The sequence below is a fragment of the Saimiri boliviensis genome, chromosome 1 (genome assembly GCF_048565385.1).
Source record: "Saimiri boliviensis isolate mSaiBol1 chromosome 1, mSaiBol1.pri, whole genome shotgun sequence".
NCBI lineage: Eukaryota > Metazoa > Chordata > Mammalia > Primates > Cebidae > Saimiri > Saimiri boliviensis.
In genome coordinates, this window is record NC_133449.1 from 296,548,217 (window position 1) to 296,568,367 (window position 20,151).

At 39.4% G+C, this 20,151-nt stretch overlaps 1 protein-coding gene across 1 annotated transcript in view; it reads right to left on the minus strand.

Annotated features, from left to right (window-relative positions):
• The window catches only part of ICE1 (interactor of little elongation complex ELL subunit 1), a 63,097-nt gene extending 43,218 nt beyond the window's left edge, over nt 1–19,879 (minus strand). The window contains exons 1-5 of the mRNA XM_074387359.1: nt 19,561–19,879; nt 5,447–5,505; nt 4,814–4,842; nt 2,065–2,089; nt 756–867 (exon numbers count right to left, since the gene is read on the minus strand). Of these exons, the coding sequence (XP_074243460.1) occupies nt 756–867; nt 2,065–2,089; nt 4,814–4,842; nt 5,447–5,505; nt 19,561–19,644 (309 nt within the window). The 5' untranslated portion in view covers nt 19,645–19,879. The remainder of the gene's footprint in view (nt 1–755; nt 868–2,064; nt 2,090–4,813; nt 4,843–5,446; nt 5,506–19,560) is intronic.
• Between the last annotated feature and the right edge of the window lie 272 nt (nt 19,880–20,151).

Sequence of the window (20,151 nt, forward strand, 5' to 3'; positions counted from 1 at the left end):
CACCCAGAAAGATCAAACACACCCCCTTGAATAAAATAAATAACCCCTAACCTAAACACTTACTTATAAAAGCATTATTGAAAGACTCATTTTTTGTGTACCTCTCATAGACAACGAGAAACCACAAGAGACTAGACACGATTGCAAAAAAAAGAAAAAAAACTAGAGATGGAAAAAAAAAAAGGGATCAAACAAAGCTGTTACGGTTACAGAGATAAAGTATATGGACATCGCTTAAAATACTGACTAGTTAATGAATGATGAGAGTAGGTTCTTTAAAGGACTTCTTAACTTATACCAGAGCAGGAGCCCTGCACACCACTGGGCTCTCCAGGGCTAGATCAGAGCCACTGAAGAAATAAAATTCGTTCCTGCTCCCTCTCTCTTATGCACAACAATTCCTTTACCTTTAACGTTTATATTTTTGCATGTTATTTTACACTTAAGCAAAAAAAAAGTAACTAATTAATGCAGAACACATAAAACCACACTAATTCACAGCTAGAAGTTTCCTCTGCTGACCCTCTCAAAAAGCATAAGCAACTAACACAGTATTGCAGAGCTAATAATCACTGAATAGACTCAGCTACTAAGCAGTTAGTTCGATGTTCTCTAAAGATAGGAATACACTGAGAGTCTTGACTCCCCTTTATTTCTTTTGTAAACACATCAAAAGTCCCCTTGTGCCAATTATACTGAGTAAGCTGATCCTAATTTACTGACCATAAACCTTTATGGAAAATTATTGTGGGTACCTTTTTCTCTTCTAGCTCTGCTTTTAAAGATCCCAGTTCTTCCTGACACTTCTGCAGAGGAGAAATTTTTTGAAGCATCTCTTCTACTTGGTGATGCAGATTACTGTTCTCTCTAAAGATAATGAATTAACATTATTAGAGAAAAGTATATATAAGGAATTATTAAATATATGTACTTATAATTTCAGATTTTATTTCTAACTTGGAACAAAAAGAACGAAAAAACTTTTTAAATGCATTGTTCTCTACACCAACATGGTCTCCACATTGCCTTTATTTCCTAGGCACAGAATTTTTTTTTTTCTTTTCTTTTTTATATTTTGTTAGTCAGGGTCTCAGTCTGTCGCCTGGGCTGGAATATAGCGGCTGGAGGATACTGGCACCACCATGGCTCACTGCAGCCTCAAGCTCCCAGGCTCAAGTAATCTTTCTGCCTCAGCCTCCCAAGTAGCCGGGACTACAGGTATGTGTCACCATACCTGGCTAATTAAAAAAACAAATGTTTTAATAGTAAAAAAAAATTTTACTATTAAGTAGCACTATTTACTATTTGTGTGCCACTGCACCTAGCTAATTAAAAAAAAATTTTTTAATAGTATAAAAATTTTACTATTAAATAGTACTGTTACTATTATGATTATTATTTAGCCTCCCAAACTGGTGGGATTACGGGTATGAGCTACTGTGCCCAGCCTAGTAAACTATTTCTGATAAAAGTCTACCAAAAAGCCCTGTGAGAAACAAGTATGGTAGATTCTTAATTTGCTGAAGAATACTTTACAGTAAAATCACTCAAACAGCCTGGCTGATAATCTGGCTATTTCAATCTTCATTCCTAATTTCATACACATTTATTCGACTTAAGTGATAGGCAATTTTATGGCTTAGTTTATAACCATGCTTCGCCTTCTTCTGGGTGATGAATCCAATCAGAGAATGAAACATAGCCAAAATTTTATGTGGGCCTATTTTAAATTGTTTAAAGTAACAGAAGATAAAGAACCAAGTCAAATAGTGTGAACCATGCAAACAACCGTTAATTTGTTCATTTCAATGACAATGCAGTCAGTAAAAGCTACTGAAAAGTGCAATACCAGGTTATAATTTAAGACCTTAGTAACAAATTCATTTGAAGAATTTAACAGTAATTCCTCTTTTACACTGCGCATCAAAGCAGCATTCTATATTATGAGTCAATCCTATGTACGTTTTGCTCCAAGCTGCTTAAAAATCTGCTCTAGTAAGTGTCTATCTCAGATCAACTACTCAAATAAGTGGGATCATCAAATATGAGAACAGGTTGGCTCACCTTCTTGCAAACTGCAGCTGTAAAACTTATTAAAGAAAACTCTGAGAATTTTATCTTCTGAAACTTGTCTGGAGATAAAACTCACTTTACAATTATCTTTAACAATTTGTATTCAATATATATACAGGAAAGCTCACAAATGCTTGAAAATGATATTCAATATGCAATCTCTAACACAGTAGTGAGTCTTTTTATTATTTCTATTGACCCTAATAACATGTACTAAAAGTCAAAACATCTGTTCCTCTAAAAGAGTTCGGTGAATAAATGTATGATTAGAATTAAAAGAATAAAGACAAAACAATATGCAACTAATAGAAAATACCTTGATTTCTCTATATGGCAGAATCCCAGAACAAACTGTCCTTCATTTTTCAAATAGTATAAAGAATAATTCCAGCAAACAAGAGTTACGTACTTACAAAAACCATATATAACCATCCTTTGTAATTAGAAAACAGATCATAAAATCTACATGAACTCTCATTTTTTACAATTTATATCATTTGATAAACTTATTTCACTGTTCCACACTGCCAGTAAAATATTCTAAGATAGCAAAAAACAATTCCTTTATGTTTCCTCTCCTAGGAATTCCGGTATTTATATCACCATATAGTGCATGTATGTTCATAAAAACACATCTGCATCCTCCTCTATTAGAATGTAAACTTCTGAAGGCTTCCGAAGGCCAAGAACTATATTTTATTCATCTTACAGTAATCTTTGCAAAAAAGAAAAGTTCAAAAAATACCTGATAAAATAAAATACACTCCTTGCCATTTAGAAAGAGGTGATAATAAAGTGGTCAGGATTACAGAAAAAAGAGGTGAAATACTGATTATCATAGTATAGTTCTTGAAGAAATAACTTTCCCATCTTGACAAATGGGAAAATGCATTGCTACTTTAGTAGCAAAAGAAACCAAATTATATTTTTAAAAGCCATGTTAAATCTGTGAAACTGCCACTTCAAGCTGCAGGAAAAACTACTGCACATTTGATGTACAACAAATGCTTATTTGGAACAAATGTGAAACATATTATTTTAAAGTTATGTATTTATCTGTAGTTGACAATAAAGCCAAATATCATATCAGAGAATGGAACTTCTGAAATCTAGGAATAATCAAACGTTTTATCCATTAAAAAAAAAATCTGGTAATTTTTGTTGAAATATGTTTCTGGCCAAACTTTAGAAAAGTAAAAGCTATTTCTCTGCTGGTTACACGTATAAGTTACCTCAAAAAGTTTGCATATTTTCTCCAAGAATGATATAATGAACACATACTCTCCTAATACTGGAACTGCCCACCTATTTCACTATTTGTCTATCTAAAAGTTGTAATAATTGTTTCCATACACCTTTAACTAATTAAAGCCAATACACCTTTTGCTAACAACTGAAGGTAATCATTCCTGCAACAATGTGCCTATATAGCTAAACAGACTGATGGTTTTAACAAATAAAGCACGTGAGAAGATTTCCAATGACCTTTATTTTTGAATGTAAAAATTCAGATGCTTAAAATAAATCTAAAGGATATCTCTTAATTTTACTACTCTTTTCACACCAATTAGAAATGATGGTGATATGGTCTGGTTGTGTCCCTACTCAAAATCTCATCTTGAATTGTAATCTGAGTTGTAATCCCCACATGCTGGGGTAGAACCTCCTGACAGTGATGGTTTTATCAGGAGTTTTTCCCCAATTCACTCTGCACTTCTCTCTCCTGTCACCAAGTGAAGAAGGACATGTTTGCTTCCTCTTCCACCATGACTGTAAGTTTCCTGGGGCCTCCCCAGTCATGCGGAACTCAGTCAATTAAACCTCTTTCCTTTATAAATTACCCAGTCTCGGGCAGTCCTTTATAGGAGCATGAGAATGAACTAGTACAGATGGTATCAATACAAATAAATAACTGGTGATGGCATGTAAGTTCAGGTATGCCAGAAATAATATTCAAGTAGGCCTCAAGTTATTGCCAAAGCTGAACAGCTGAATCTGTCCTGACATCAAACATGAAGCTAAATTTCAGGGACTCCCTAAAGGTATATATATGTTTATTTTTATGAGAGAAACTATGTTTTTACAGGCGAGATTTAAATCAAGGTGTTAACACTGTAAGGCATGAAAGAAAAAATTACACACATCTTTTTCCCACTGCTAAAAAAATACCTGACCAGACAATAACTCCACAACCGAGCTCATTAAATGGCTATCAAACAAATGGTGAGTGTAAGGCTAAGAACTGTCTAGTGACAGCCCAAGAGCGTTCATGAATACACAGTTACACTATTTCTAAATGATTTTGGAGTTTTATATATATATACACACACACACACACACACACATGCACACTTCCCTGTAAATCACAAAAATAATAAAAGTCAACTGCCCAGCATTTTAAATCTCCCATACTGTAAAAATAACATTCAGATAGTATCACATTCAGTTTTACATTATTCTTAAAACTAAAAAAAGTTACATCATCAGTACAAATTAGAGAAACGCACCCCTAAAAAGCTTATAAGACCTTAAGAAAATCAGAATCAACAAGAAAATTAATCTCCCCATTTTAAAACCCATCATTAAACGTGTTTACTGTGCTTGTGAGACGCACTCCCTACTTAAGCCTGTAAGTACTATTTTCCAAAAGGCAACTTTGATAAACAATTCCCCCCTCTCTTTCAGGAATTATACACAATTCCAAAATTCACCAGAAATGTCAGTAAAAGGATATCATCACATTTCTTCTGATATTCTGTTAACAAATTACTGCAACAAAGAAAAGAAAAATTAGGTTACTCTTTAATTTAGAAAATATAGGACGTTAAAATTATGTTTCAAACCATGCAAGGTACCCTCTAGACTTCCTACATTTCCTGAAAAAAATGTATGCTAATTTAATGACTGTATCACCTTAAATTTCCCAAAAGTATCACATTGACATATAAGCCTTTTATTTAGAATCCTTTTGATCTGAGTAGTATCTTGGCTCGTACATTCATGAGACTTAAAAAGCTAAAAAAAAAAAAAAAAAAAAAACAGTAAATCTCACACCATGACTATAAAATACTGTTGGGAGGTTTGAGGTCCAGCAGTAAAGCTAAAGTTTTGAAGATAGAAAACAGCATTTTAAAAAAGTCCAGTTCAGTAAAAATAAGTTCCTACTAACCCATGAGCTTTGTTTTGAAGCCTTGTGAACCTCTAACAAAAGGTTCAAGTCCCAAAGCTCCTGGGAGTTTTATTATCAGCACCATGTAGGCCTCCAAAGGAGAAACTCTAATGTCCATTCCAGCCCTGGGGCCTAAAAGCACCTCCTGCTTCAGCCAGTTTGTCAGGTTTTACAAAGTTCTGCCAAACATGAAAATATACTTACTCTGTATTGATAATTTTTTGTTTCAAGGTAATTAATGCCTCAACATATTCATTCAAATTCTGAAAGAAAAAAAGCCAGTCAGCTGTTTGCTTTGATCCCATGCAATTATTTTAAGTGTAATTCATTTCTGTAGCATTAATTTATCAAATCTAAGCATCTTAGTAATTACATAAATATAGAAATATGTAAATGTATTATTTATATTGTGTATGAGCACAATCTGAGCCCATGTTGCCTCTCTCTAAACCTGTTTCTTTATCTGAATGACAGTATTCCTTTAACAGCAAAGTAGTTAGTTGTAAATATGCTTTTACTGTGTGCAATTAGTCACGGAGCTCAATACATATTGAACTATTTTTAGTTCCCTATCAATCACAATAAAAATTGACTACTAATCAATCTTTACCCTGCATTGTTTCTCAGAGGATTAAAGACTACCCAAAAAGACACGTAAATTATCAATAAACAACAATAACAAAAACAACAACAAAATCATGGAGGAGGTGAATAGAAACATTAAAACAGACTAAGATTAAATGAAAACATACATAAGAATCTAGGCTGGGCGTAGTGGCTCATGCCTGTAATCCCAGCACTTTAAGAGGCCAAGGCGGGTGGATCACCTGAGGTCAAGAGTTCGAGACCAGCCTGACCAATTTAGTGAACTCTTATCTCTACTGAAAATACAAAAATTAGCCAAGTGTGGTGGTGGGTGCCTGGAATCCTAGCTACTCGGGAGGCCGAAGCGGGAGAATCACCTGAACCCAAGAGGTGGAGATAGCAGTGAGCCGAGATCGCACCACTGCACTCCAGCCTAGGCAACAGAATGAGACTCAGTCTCAAAAAATAAAATAAAATAAAATAAAATATATACACACACCTCTGTGTGTGTGTGTGTGTGTGTGTGTGTGTGTATACACAAATCTATATTACACTTACACTTTAGGGACCAACCACAAATTTGGCTCTAAATTATTGCTATCAACCTGAAAGGAAAAACATCCCTAGTTATACTGCTATAATGTTCCTAGGATTTTAAAATGAGCTATTTTTTTCTTTTCATTAACTGACTTCTTTCCTTTTAACATCTCCTTTTTCCATCACTAAATACTTCAAAAATAAGGGCTTACTTTTAAACATAACCATAACAGTCTTTCATATCCAACACATGTAATAATTTGATATCATCCAAACTATGTTCAATTTTCACTGATTATCTCAAAAATGTCTCTTGCTAGTTAATCCAAATTATTTTGATAGTTACAGTAATATTTCCCTTTATAATAATATCTGCCGTTCTTCTCAGTTATGTTATATATCTGTTAAAACATCTACATATTAAAATATATAAAGTCAAATGTGTAAGTTCTCTTTTAGTCTCACCATCTGTCAAAAATCACTCTTAGTATGTTGTTAACTTTCAACTTTCAGAATGGCCATATACAAATATATTTTTTGATGTACTCAATCTATCAAATTGCTGTTGAGGGACATTTAGGTCCTTCTCCAGTCTTTACAGACAGCATGCCATGAATTTCCTTGACTATTCCTTTGTCAGACAACTCTATTTTTCCTGAGAATAAAGTCTAAATACGGGTACTGCTGGACCAGACTTATGTATTAAGAGGTTTACACTGAAAAAGGTAAAGGATATAAACTGTCAATTCAGAGATTAAGAATCTAGAATAGACAACAGACTTTTTAAAAAAGGTATTCTACCTTTTTCATATCAGGAAAATGCAAACTAAAATAACAAAAATTTACTTTTCATCCACTAGGCTAGACTGAAACAAACATATTAAGGCTGTAAGGAAAATAAATTCATGGGTAGTATTTGAAGAGCATTTTGGCAGCATATATAAAATCAAAATACAGTGATAATTTCTTCTGTTTTTCCTCTATGCATTCCTGAAGGATGTTTTCTACATCCTGGTTAGCTTTTACACCCAAGGCTAATTTGTTTTTATCACTAGCATGAGTACTATCCTTACATTGTTGTTTTTGCTATACTACATTTCCTAATTGGTTACTATGGATATGCAGAAATAATACGAATTTTTGTTTGTTGACTACAGTAAGACTTGCTCATTTTACAACATCACTTATAAACATACACACAAAAGATCTAAATATTTGCAAAGTTAATCCAGCAGTGAATAATTTATCTGCAGATTCTCTTAGATGTGCTATGTGAATAGTTTTAACAGTTGCTGATAATTTTGTCCTTCCTTTACTCACACTTACACTTCATTTGCCCTCTTTCCTGAAATGACTAAGGCTTCAGCACAATACTGAATAGTAGAGTTACGTAGTAACAGGTATCTTTGTCTTAAGTTGGAATTAATTAATTAAATTTGCTCTGTTCCAGGTTATTGGTTGATATCCTTTAACCATGCTATGAAACCTCTACAAAGTTCGCTAAAAGATTTTCATGTACAGGTACCAAACTTCATCAAATAAAATTCTGCATCTATTTAGTTTGAATACGTATTTTTCTCCGTTTATTTATAGATTTTCTAATGAGAAAGCAGGCTTACATTCCTGGGGATAAAAGTAACCAAATACTATATAAACACTATTTAAATACACTATACATTCAATTCTCCAATATCCTACTTAGGCTTTTTTTTTTTTTAATCTATGTTCATAAGTGATATGCCTATACTGTTTTTGCACTAAAATTAGTAAGATGCCTTTCCCTTGCTAAAAAGCATAAGGAGGCAGTAAACCAGGAACACCTCTCATGCATGAGTAATACTTTGCTAGGTACAGAATTGTTGGGTCACCATCTGTTAAATGTTAAATCATGACCTGCCCCACAAAGACATGCTGAAGTCCTAACTCACAATATTTCAGAATGACCTTATTTAGAAATAGGGTATTTACAGATATGACCAGGTTAAGATGAGGTCATACTGGACTAGAGCGGGCTCTAATCCAGATTTCTGGGCAAAGAGGGTGCATTCACACATGTGTTTTATTCCCTCTCTAAAACCAGCTAAAATTACAGTAAAAAAAAAAAAAAATTTTTTTTTTTTTTTTCAAAAGGCAAAACCAACAAGGATGACAAGACGGTAAGAGACCAATGGCAACTGGAAGGCAGACTCAAGGGTGCTGATTTAGTACCCAGGAAAGCCAGCAGTGGGGAAAAGAACCAACTCCATTTATACCACAAAACTTCAGCAAGCCTGAGAATCAGTAACCTGGGTTCTTTTGAGAAGGTGAAGGTGGTTGGAACTAAAACAAGCACTAGTTGTTAAACTTTCTCATAGGCACTTTTTTTTCTTTGGATACAGAGCCTCACTCTGTCACTCAGGCGGGGCTGCAGTGGCACGATCTCGGCTCACTGCAACTTCCGCCTCCCGGGTTCAAGCAATTCTCCAGCCTCAGCCTGAGTAGCTGGGTATACAGGCACATGCCACCACACCTGGCTAATCTTTGTATTTTTAGTAGAGATAGAGTTTCACCATGTTTATCAGGTTGGTCTTGAACTCCTGACCTTGTGATCCACCTGCCTCAGCCTCCTAAAATGCTTGGATGGGATTACAGGCATCACAACCCACTGCACCTGGCCCTCTCATAATAATTTAATCCCAATCCCCAGCCCTCTACCATGCCTCAAAGAAATCACTCCTCTCCCATCCAACAGGAGGAGGTTTGGTTTTTGAAGGTCTCTGCAGTACCATGGACCACTGGGGCAGGCGTATGTACTACGTCAAAAGCACAGGGATTAAAGAAACCTAAGCACAGCTGTCTAGAACTGGCTGCCTGTTTTTCTCCATTAAGCTTCCAAACAGTGTAGTCCTTCTGTCTTTCAAGAAGAAGAATGGAAATACCTTCTTAGAGATAAGACCTAAAGATAATGGCATTAGATATTCTTCAATCAATAAACGGCCCAACCAGACTATCCTGCGATGACACTCAGGGTCCAAAAGCCCCACATCCTCAGTGTATCCACCACTCACTCTTTGCAAGGATTTCCAAACATGAGACAGGCCTGCTATACTAAAGAGACTAAAACAAGCAAAAGCAATCTGAAGTAAACACTGAAAAGAAATCTTTAAAAATGTTTATTAATATGAGATAAATAATGTTTGATTTGTGAAATGAATTATTTTTAAAAGGAATGTTCAGAGCTATTAAAAGTGAAAATTAAAAATGAACACACTAGAACAGCTAAAAATTAAGACAGATATTAACAAGTGTAAGCAACGACGTGGAGAAACTGGATACACTGCTCACACATTGCTGGTGGAAACCTAAAATGGCGCAGCTGCTATGGAAAACAGTTTGGCCTTCCTCAAAATGTTTAATAGATACCCAAGAGAACAGAAAACACAGCCCACGGCAAACTTATACACTGATATTTATAGCAGCACTAATTACACTAGCCAAAAAGTGAACATAAAGTAAATGTCCATCACAGGATGAATGGATTCACAAAGCGTCATATATCTATACAATAGGAATTATTTGACAATGAAAACGAACAAATGATACATACCACAACATGGACCAACCCTGAAACATTAAAAAGCCAGTTAAAAAAGTCCACGTAAATTCCAGAGTTCATTCACATGAATTTTCCATAATAGAGCCAAAAGTAATCCAGTGGTTGCCAGAGACTGGAGGAAGAGTGGAGAGACAGGAAATGACTGGTAATTAGTATAAGGTTTCTTTGGGGAAGGTTGGGGATGAAAATGTTTTAGGACTATATAGTGGTGATGACTATACAACTCGGTGAACATACTTAAAACCACTGAAGTGTATACAACAAAAGGCTGCATTTTACAAGTAGCTTATATTTCAGTAATGCTGTTATCGCTAAATTAAAAACAGTAAAGCAGAAATGAGACTCAAAATACCTGACCATAAAGTTGAAAAAAAAAGGACCCAGAAAATAAAAACACAGACATGAAAAAGAAAAAATAAGTAAATAAACAAACAATTAGGGTATCAATTCAAGAGATCCCACATACCCAACAATAAGAGTTCCACATAAAGAATAAAGCAAAGATGGAGACCTTATCAAAGAAATACATTGATATTCAAAAGTTCCTGGAAGCAAATCTAGAAATTTCCCATTGAAAGGGCCTGGAATATGGAGTCCAACATGATTCAAACCATGAAACAAGAACACAAAATTTCAGATCACTGGTGACAAAGCAAAGATCCTACAAGAATCCCAAGAGCAAAATAAAATGAATCAGTTGATACGCAAAGAATCTGGAGCCAGAATTGGTTCAGACTTCAATAGCAACACTAAAAACTAGAGACCTAGAAAGCCTTTGAAATTGTGAAGGCAAGTATTTCCAAGATAAAATTCAATACAATAAATATTTTCAAATTTGCAAAGTCACCACAAACTTACTTCCCAGACATCCTTTCTCAGGGAGGTATTGAAAGATGTCAACATGGTCCTTCAGAATGGAGATCAAGGTGAACAGAGTCCTCAGAATGACACTGTATACTAGATGAGAGTAGGCCCCAAAGCTCAAAGGGAGAAGAAAATGAAAGACTGAAAACATTTGAGTATTTATACCAAACTGGAAGAGACTTGCAAGTGAATGCAGTTATGTTTTGTCATGTACTTAAACTATTACTTTTTTTCTAAAATCACAGTGACTCTTCCTCTTTTTTCTCCCATTCTCTTTTGAGTTCTTTGGTACCCCTGCTCATCTTTCCCATGATGCTTCAAGATGTCTTTATGAGTTGTCAAGTATTTTGCCAGACACCCCAAAGAAACCTTAGGCTCCAGAGTCACAGAACCCGATTCACATTCCTATTCCACCACTGCTTTCTGCTGAGTGACCTTGGGCACATTTAATTTACCTCCCCACTGCCTCGGTACTATTTCCAGGTTTACAGATAGAGAAACTGAAGCACAAAGAGTTTAAATAACTGGCATACTACCAGGATTAAATAGGATGCACCATATAAAGTGCTCGATCCAGTCCCTGGCATAGAGTAAGCACTCACTAACATCTTCAGGATGAAAAGTTGAATTAAAGATATAATCATTATCAGGGAAAACAAGAAACCATGCAGAAAAGAAAACACCACTGCTTGCTTCAAATAACACAGTCATAATAATGTCAACTTCAAATACTGATCTAACTGAAATCATAAATATACTGAACGGATGGAGAGAGAAGAGACATGCTTAGGTATGGTGGAGTATGGGGCAGTAAGACAGCTGACTCCTCACCTCCCAAAGTCAGCAATGAGAGTCTACTACTTAATGAAAGAAGTTCATTAGAAAACACCTAGTGCAAGCAATTAAAAATGGTTTTCTCTTGGAAAGCAGGGATGAGTGAGGCTGGGAGCTGCTGACTATCTTAACAACTCTTATACACTTATCTAGCTGCCTTTTCAGATTGAACTAGGTTAAAAAACTTAGGATCACAAAACAGCATTATAATGAGAAAACAAAAGATTTCTCAATTATCCAATAGCATTCTAGTCTCCGTCTAACATTATTTCCTAAGGCCCTGCTGCATATCAGCTCAAATTTGGTCAGATACTGTATCATCTGTGGTTAAATATTGCAATATTCTAAGAAAATATTTTGTTTTCCTCCAATTAGGTTCCAATGTCATTTATGTTGGTTGAAACCAAGGTCTCTAAATAATGAACCTCACAATTGTGAAAATAAGCAGCGTGTGCCTGGGCAAAGGACACTTACACTCTTCTGACCCACATTCATTCCTGCACAGGTCCAAGTGTTAAGGAAGAAGTGAGGTTCAAGGTGTTCTTCCTCTCCAGGAGACACGAAGCGTTGTTTCCTTGATTATAGCTTTCTCCTAGTACTCCTCCTCTCTTCTTCTACAACTTCTATTATATAGTCTGTTGGAAACCTCAGGTTTATTTTCAATTCTCTCTTCTTTTCTCTGATAACTGCCATCTTTTGGTTTTCTTTGCCTTCTGGGTGATTTTCTCAAGCTATACTTATTTACAAACACAATTCCCAGAGCAGTCCACTCTCTTACTCAAGATTTTGTTCACCATTTACTTCTCCCCTATGGCAGACAATTTTAGCTTTATACAATACCCTCCTGAATTGTCACTGTGAATGTTGCTTCCTTTCTTGGGAAAGCAGAATCATGCCTGGCTGAGTATACAGGGCAAGAAGCATGCTAGCAGACCGATCGGCTCAGAGGATGTGACAGAAGACTCGGCCAATGTAGCCGGCAAAGTGGTTATGCTAAGGCAGTAAGTATACAGATAATATAGCAAACAAATAAATACAGATGATAATGGGATACGTAGTCTGCTAGAACAAACCAGTAAATATATAAGAGAGGACAGTTTCTTAACTTCAGCACTATTGATGTTTTGGACTAGAAGGAAGATAGGATGTTCAGCAGAATCCCTGGCCTCCACCAGCTGCTGTGGCACTCCCCAAGCCCCAAGGTGTGTGAGCAGCAAACAATTAACACAGCAGGCCTGAGAACAAGATCCTTAGCAAGATCTGCTTGCAAAGCAGGCCCTTGGCTGTCATCTGGGGACTCAAATTTCTGGAGGGTTCTTTCCCATCATTCCGTAAACTGAGGAGAATGGCTCATTATGTGTGGTTTATGCTCAACACCTGCTTTCCTTGTGGGAGTCTGGAATCTTGGTGCTTGCGAGGAAGAGGTAACTACATGACTAGCCCCCAATAAAAAACTCAGGTACAAGGTCCCTACTGAGATTACCCAGTAGACAACACTTCACAAATGCTGTTACAACTTGATTCTGGAGCAATTAGGCATGTCCTGTGTGACTCCACTGGGAAACACTCTCAGAAACCTGATTTTCCCAGAGTTTGCCCATCTTTCTTTTCCCTTTACTGATTTCACTCTATATCCTTTCCCTGTAAGAAACCACACCCATGAGTATAACTATATGGTAAGAGTACTGAAACCTGAGTGTGGTCTTAAGGGGACTTCCTACACTGACAACCAAAAATGTCTTCAGAAGTTGTAAAACGTTTGCTGAGGAATTCAAGGATCTGCTGTTTAAACTTTCACAAACAAGAAAGACAAAGACTAAATGAAGGAGGCTGAAGAGACATGACAATAAAATACAACACATATTCCTGACATGACTTTGAATAAGAAAGGAAAAAGCCACTCTCAGGCTAGCAAGCAAAATCTGACTAGGTCTACAGCTGCACCAATGTTACTACCCTGATTTGGAGGGGTGTAGGTTAATCATGCTGGAAAATTTTCACATTTGGAGAAAATATACCTTGGAGCATGTAAGGGAGACAAAGTGTATGTGAGCACACAATGATGAAGCAAATACAGTAACGTATTAACAATTTGTGAATTTGAGAACATCAGGGTTATTTGCATTATTCTGGCAACCTTCTTGTAAGTGTGAAATTATTTCAAAATAAGTTATTTTTAAAAATCACTCTATTCACATTTATTGCTTTGCTGGGAGAAATCTGGCTAATTTTTCAGCATGACTCCTCTCCGATAAACCACATTTCCTATTCCTAGTGTGCTTGCTGTTTATTAACTGCTCTTATTTAAAATCAAAGCCTACACAGATCTCTAGCAGAGATAAGTGTGTCTTCTCTGCTGTTCTCTGGCACAGCATAGACCAGAACAGGGTGACAAGGCGGGAATGTCCACCTCTCTCTAACTGTGCCCCAGCCACACCCACCCACCAAAACCAAGTGGGTGGCTTCTGGGTGCTGGGAAAGCAAACCCCAGTCTCTCCAGCCCACCTCTGTCATCCCCACCTTTATTCTGTGCTTCATCTAACGTCAACTACTTTCTCCCCTCCAAGCCTTGGCACAACTTGTTCTGTCTACAACACTCTCCCTCCATCCTTGCCCTCTTAGTTAACTGCAAATCATCTTTCAGACCTAATTTAGATTCACTTTTAGGAAGCCTTCCCAGAGGTGGCACAAGTTCTATATAGCTGTGCCTCCTATATGCTCATAGAGCACTTCATATGTCCCTTACCATGTCGTGCTTGCTTTTCTACTTAACTGTAATCTCAACTAGAATGAGCTCCACACCTCTTCTGTTCATGATTGTATTCTGAAACACAGCATGGCATCAGATATGTATTGATGTTCAATAAATGTGTTTGGTAAATGAATGAATTACAATTTTGTGAGCATTCCTTGTAACAGAACCATTTCTAAATCAGTATGTGTGGAAGAAAATGTTTCAAGTTCCAAATGATGAAACTCAAACCACCAGCAATTATCACTGGGAGTCTAGCACAAGCTTATGGACAGGCTCAAATCTGTCCCAAAGACAACCATACACCAAACTCATTGAATCTAATCTAGTTACATAAGACAAACAATATAATCACGTGTTTCAAACTCTCATTCTGGATCCCCAAGAGAATCTGACTGTTTTACACTGCAGTAAAGTCGGCAAATATGGGTCTCTCCTTCACCAGAATAAAGTGATTATGTCAGCTTAACTAGCTTAACTTAAAAACACACAACTTAAGACTTTGCTTAATCATACATGATATGATTAGAGTGAGGAACCCACTGGTATATCTGACTGCCAAAGTTCTGTAACCCACATGGGCATTGGGCTATGGATCAGCGATAAACTATGTCAACAATGAGAGTGACAAAACAGATACAATTTGTGAGACTACGAACAAAAGACGCATAAAATGCAATCTGTACACTTCTGAATCAAATAATTATCTCAGCAAAGTTACCGTATCTCTTCAACAACTGAAGAAAAAAGGACAGGGAAGATTAAGAAATGAAAGGCAGATTTTCAGTGTGAGTAAACCGCTATTCAAGATAGAGGCAAGTCAGCCTAATATTCACCACAGTTCAGAATGAAGTCACCACACCAATATAGTTGCCTATTATTTGAAAGACTGACTCCTGTATTATGCTTGTAAATTTTCTGCATGATCAAGGGGTTAAAACTATAGAGCAGAATATCTTCTCTCGGTACCTAACCTCTTTAGTTTCTCTCTCACACAAAAGTTTAACTGAAATACAGAACTTAATGTAGTTATAATACATGCAGAAAATTACTTCCAAAAAGCAGTTGTCTACCAATTGACCAAAGGAATTGCTTTTCCTTAAATCTCATTCTTTCCGATCTTGATTCCCTCTGGAACACATTCCCTGTTTAACCCTCTAACACACTTTATCTGTTTCTCCTTTCCTCACCATTCCACGTTCCCCTTCATCAACTGGAAAACCAACCAGCACACATCAATCAGCTAGTTGGTTTTCTGTCACTGACTCTAAGGACAGCACGTAGTCCATGAATTGGCATCACGGTTTCAAAGATTCCTTTAGGTGACAGAACATAATGCCTCATTTTCCTATCCCCACACCTCTCCTCCACCAAATAAAATTACTTTTTTTTTTTTTTTTTTGAAACCAAGTCTTGCTCTGTGGCCCAGGCTGGAGTGCAGCAGTGCCTCAATCTTGGTTCACTGCAACCTCCGCCTCCCAGGTTCAAGCGACTCTCCTGCCTCAGCCTTCTGACTATCTGGGATTACAGGCACGTGCCACCATGCCTGGCTAATTTTCATAGTTTTAGTAAAGACAGGGTTTCACCATCGTGGCCAAGCTGACCTTGAACTTCTGACCTCACTATCTACTGCCTCAGCCTCAAAGTGCTGGGATTACAAGCATTAGCCACCACACCCAGCCCAAATAAAATTCTTACATTGAACACAGTGCACATCTAACCTGGCCTGCTATTTCCTTGAGGGATACTAGGGCATCCTGGAAGCACTGTGTTCCACAAACATTAAATTTGAAAATGGTTGAAAACCCCTAGTTCTGATGTCATTCCAACTTTGGTCTCTTCCATCTTGATTTCTTCTTCCTCTTGTGTCCACCACAGTTCTCATGGTCATTCGAGTTTTAAATCTCTGGACCTTCCATTTTCCGAGATGAGACCTGCCCACTCTATGCACTGCCTCATATTCAGAACATTTTTCTTTTTTATTCTCATTCCCAGGAAACGTCAATTACTTCAGGTTTTTATTATCACGATTATGTATTAGCAAAATTTACCATATCTAGCCGCACTCCCTCCAATCCATGCAGCATACCAACTGCTACTTCTACTACAGTCACTATCCTAATGTAACTATGCAAAAACCTTCACCATCCCATAACACTGTCAGAAATAAGCACAAGAATTTATGACGGTTACCATTCAACGTTCTCTATAAACTGCCAGGAACCTATTTTTCTAGCCTCACTTTGCACAACTACAGAATTCCTCCAGACTCTACTCATAACTTTCACCTAAAAAGGTACTCCAATTCCAGGCCACAGAAAATCCAAATGCAATAGTGTCCTGACTCAGAGAAGAGCTCTGTAAACTAAGGCCCTACTCCAGTTTCTATGATGTTTCAATGGAACACAGGCATACCCATTCCTTTATGAATTGTCTATGGCTGCTTTCACATGAAAATGGCAGAGCTGAGTAGCTATGAACAAGTCCCCAAAGCCTAAATACTTGTGACTCTGCTCTTACAGAAAAAGTCTGCAAACCCCTGGATCTAGGGTTACTCTTACTGATGTTTTGAGAAACCACAGCAGTAATGTGGCAAGGATGGAAGGAAAGAGATTCTATCTCTAGGCTATAGATTAGAGTCGTTCACATGGTGGAAGCAGTAGAAATGTTAAAAAGTGGGTGAATAATGATGAGAGAGTGGACAGAATCTGATCAACTGTATACAGGCTGTGAGAAAAAACAGCTGCCTGGAGAATGCCATCTAGTTTCTGGCCTAAGCAACCAGAAGATACAGTTGCTAATTTTAACCAGAACAGATCCATGACTGAAAAGCACAATTCCCATCAGTAGTTCTCCTGTGCAAAAGCCTCCAATGACTAACCGTTTCCATCAGAGAAGCCCAAACCTGAACAATGATCTACAGGAGCCCACACAGTCAGGCCCTCCTCCTACCTTCTTGACTTCATTGACTCCCAGCATTCACTCCACTCCAGCTTCACTGGCCTTCCTGCTCTTCCCAAGCACACCAAGCCAGCTCCTGCTAAGGTTCTTCACCACTGATGCTTTCACTCTATGGGACGCTTTTCTTCCAAGGTCTCAACAGAGCTCATTCTCTCAACTTTGCTCCAATATAAACGTTCCAGGACTCCCTACTTAAATTCCGGCAGCCACTGGCCTAGTCCCCATCCATTCATTCCCTCCCTGTCTCTGCTCAATTCATCAACAATGTTCTTCATACCCTCTAACATAACATTTATTTCATTTATCCTGCCACCCTCCTGGAACAGAAGCTCCAAGAGGTCAAGAATTTTTGTCTTTAGCTTCCCCACTGCCATAACTGCAGTGTCTAAAATACAGCAGATGATCAATAAGCATTTGTGAAGTGAATGAACTGGCTCAAATAATAAATAAAATGTGTTAAAGAGTCGGGAGAACTCTACTCAGGTTCTTGGGGTGGCAGGGAGGGGCGCGTTACATTACACAGTGCAGCTCAATGAAGCCAATGATTGTTCTAATTATTAGTTATCTTTCTACCCACAAAAGCAGCACATTTCCTTCCTCCTCTCCCTTCAATACTTAAAATGTTTGTAATCAGTTCACAGATACTGCACTTAAAATGCAAATCAAGTTTCCCTGCATGGCCTACCTAGCCTGCGCTCCCTTCTGGTCTCATCAACCACCTTCCCTCTGCACTATGCTCATGCCAACCACACTATGCTCTGCTTCTCAAAGACACCCGGCTCCTTCTCACCACAGGAACCTTTCCCCCTATTAATCCGTCTATCCAGAAAGCTCTTCCCATGTCTCTTCTGACAGCGCAATCCTTCTCATGCAAATATCTGAAACCCACTGGCTCAAAGGTACCCTACCTGACTACCCTAGCTAAGAGACAAGACAAATATTCTAACACCCTCATTTATTTTCTAACACCTCAAATCTTCTAAAGCCTCGTTCACACACTTGCATCCTACTTTTAAGAGCAGATCCTATTTTGTTCACCACAATGCCTGTAGTTCCTAGAACGCTAGGCAGAGTAGGTGACGAAGTGGCGGTGAGTTCCGTTTTATCACAGAAACCGTGATAGTAGGAAGTTAAGAGACCCTTGACATCAGGCAGCTAGGAGAGTCGTAGGGAATGAGGGGGACTATTTCCCAAGTACCACCCCATAAGATCTGGGGCCATACTCTAGCCATCCTCACTTCTGTCACTATAGAGAAGAGCCTAGGCTGCCGTTAGATACTTCCAGTCTCTACATGCCTTTAATATAATACTTTTTTTTTTTTTTTTGAGACGGAGTTTCGCTCTTGTTACCCAGGCTGGAGTGCAATGGCGCGATCTCGGCTCACCGCAACCTCCGCCTCCCGGGTTCAAGCAATTCTCCTGCCTCAGCCTCCTGAGTAGCTGGGATTACAGGCACGCGCCACCATGCCCAGCTAATTTTTTGCATTTTTAGTAGAGACGGGGTTTCACCATGTTGACCAGGATGGTCTCGATCTCTCGACCTGGTGATCCACCCGCCTCGGCCTCCCAAAGTGCTGGGATTACAAGCTTGAGCCACCGCGCCCGGCCAATATACTACTTTTATCAAACAACTGACATGCTACTTGACTTAACCGATTACTTTGCTTGCTTTTGAAAAAAATCAGCCTCGGAATGGCACATCTGATACAAACTGAAATGCCTCCCTAGAGCCTTGGAGCCTCATGACTCAGACAACCCACATGTCACGTAAGATTCTGCCTCGAAACAAATCCTCAGGATGAGCTAGAAGAGCAAAGCCCTACCCTCCGAGAGACACCTGCCCTCAGCATTTGACCTGTCACTCACTGACCTCCGGGTCAGCCCCAGGGAGCTCCGAGGCCGGGAGGGAAGGTGCGGGCCCTCCGGAATCCGCGCACTCCACCCCCACCACCACCCCGGGGCATTCCGGTCACTGAGCTCTGGGTTTCCAGCCTGAATAAAGCAAAGGAAGTCGTCCTCAACACTAGTGCAGGAAAGAGGGAGCAGGGAGACGAGCAAGCAGGAGCTTCGGTCAGGGAGGGAGGGCAGCGCACTGGGGCGCAGCCCGCGCGGCCGGACCCCACATTCCCGCGGTCGCTCACGGCCGAGCCAGAGTCGCCCCCGCGCCCGCGGCCCCCGGAGGTGCCGCACCTGCTGCAGAGAGGCGCAGCCCTGACACCGCGCCAGGTCCGCTGCCGTCCCGGACGCCGCCGAGTGGGTCTCGCCCGGCATCATGGTGCCGCTGCCGGGCCCGGTGGGCACGCACGCCTCAGGGGCCCGCGGCCTCGGCCCCGTCCTGTCTCTGCTGATGCCGCCGGGGCCGCCGCCTGCCAGGCCGCTTCCCGCCGGGTCCGGGCGGGTCCATCCGTGCACGGAGGTCCCCGTAGGGCTAGCGAAAGGCTCTCCGAGCCAGAGCTGCCTCAGGCACTAAAGAGAAACGCTACCCGGCGCGGCCCCCGAGCGCGACGCCGTCCACTCAGGGCCCCGCCCCGCCCTGGCTGGCCCCGCCCCTCTCCGAGGCGCCAGGCTGCCTAAAGAGATGCCTGAGCAACACAGGGAGCGGAGCCGCGCTATGCGGCGGGGAAGACGCCCGCAGAGGAGCACCCAAGAGGCGTAGCGGCATCGGAGGTGCATTCCTTCCACTTTTGGGGGTCGATCCTCTATTGCCGGCTTGCTGTACGACAGGCTTTCCATAAACACCTAAAGGCCACTGCTGTGTAGGAGGTGACCCGCCCGTGACGT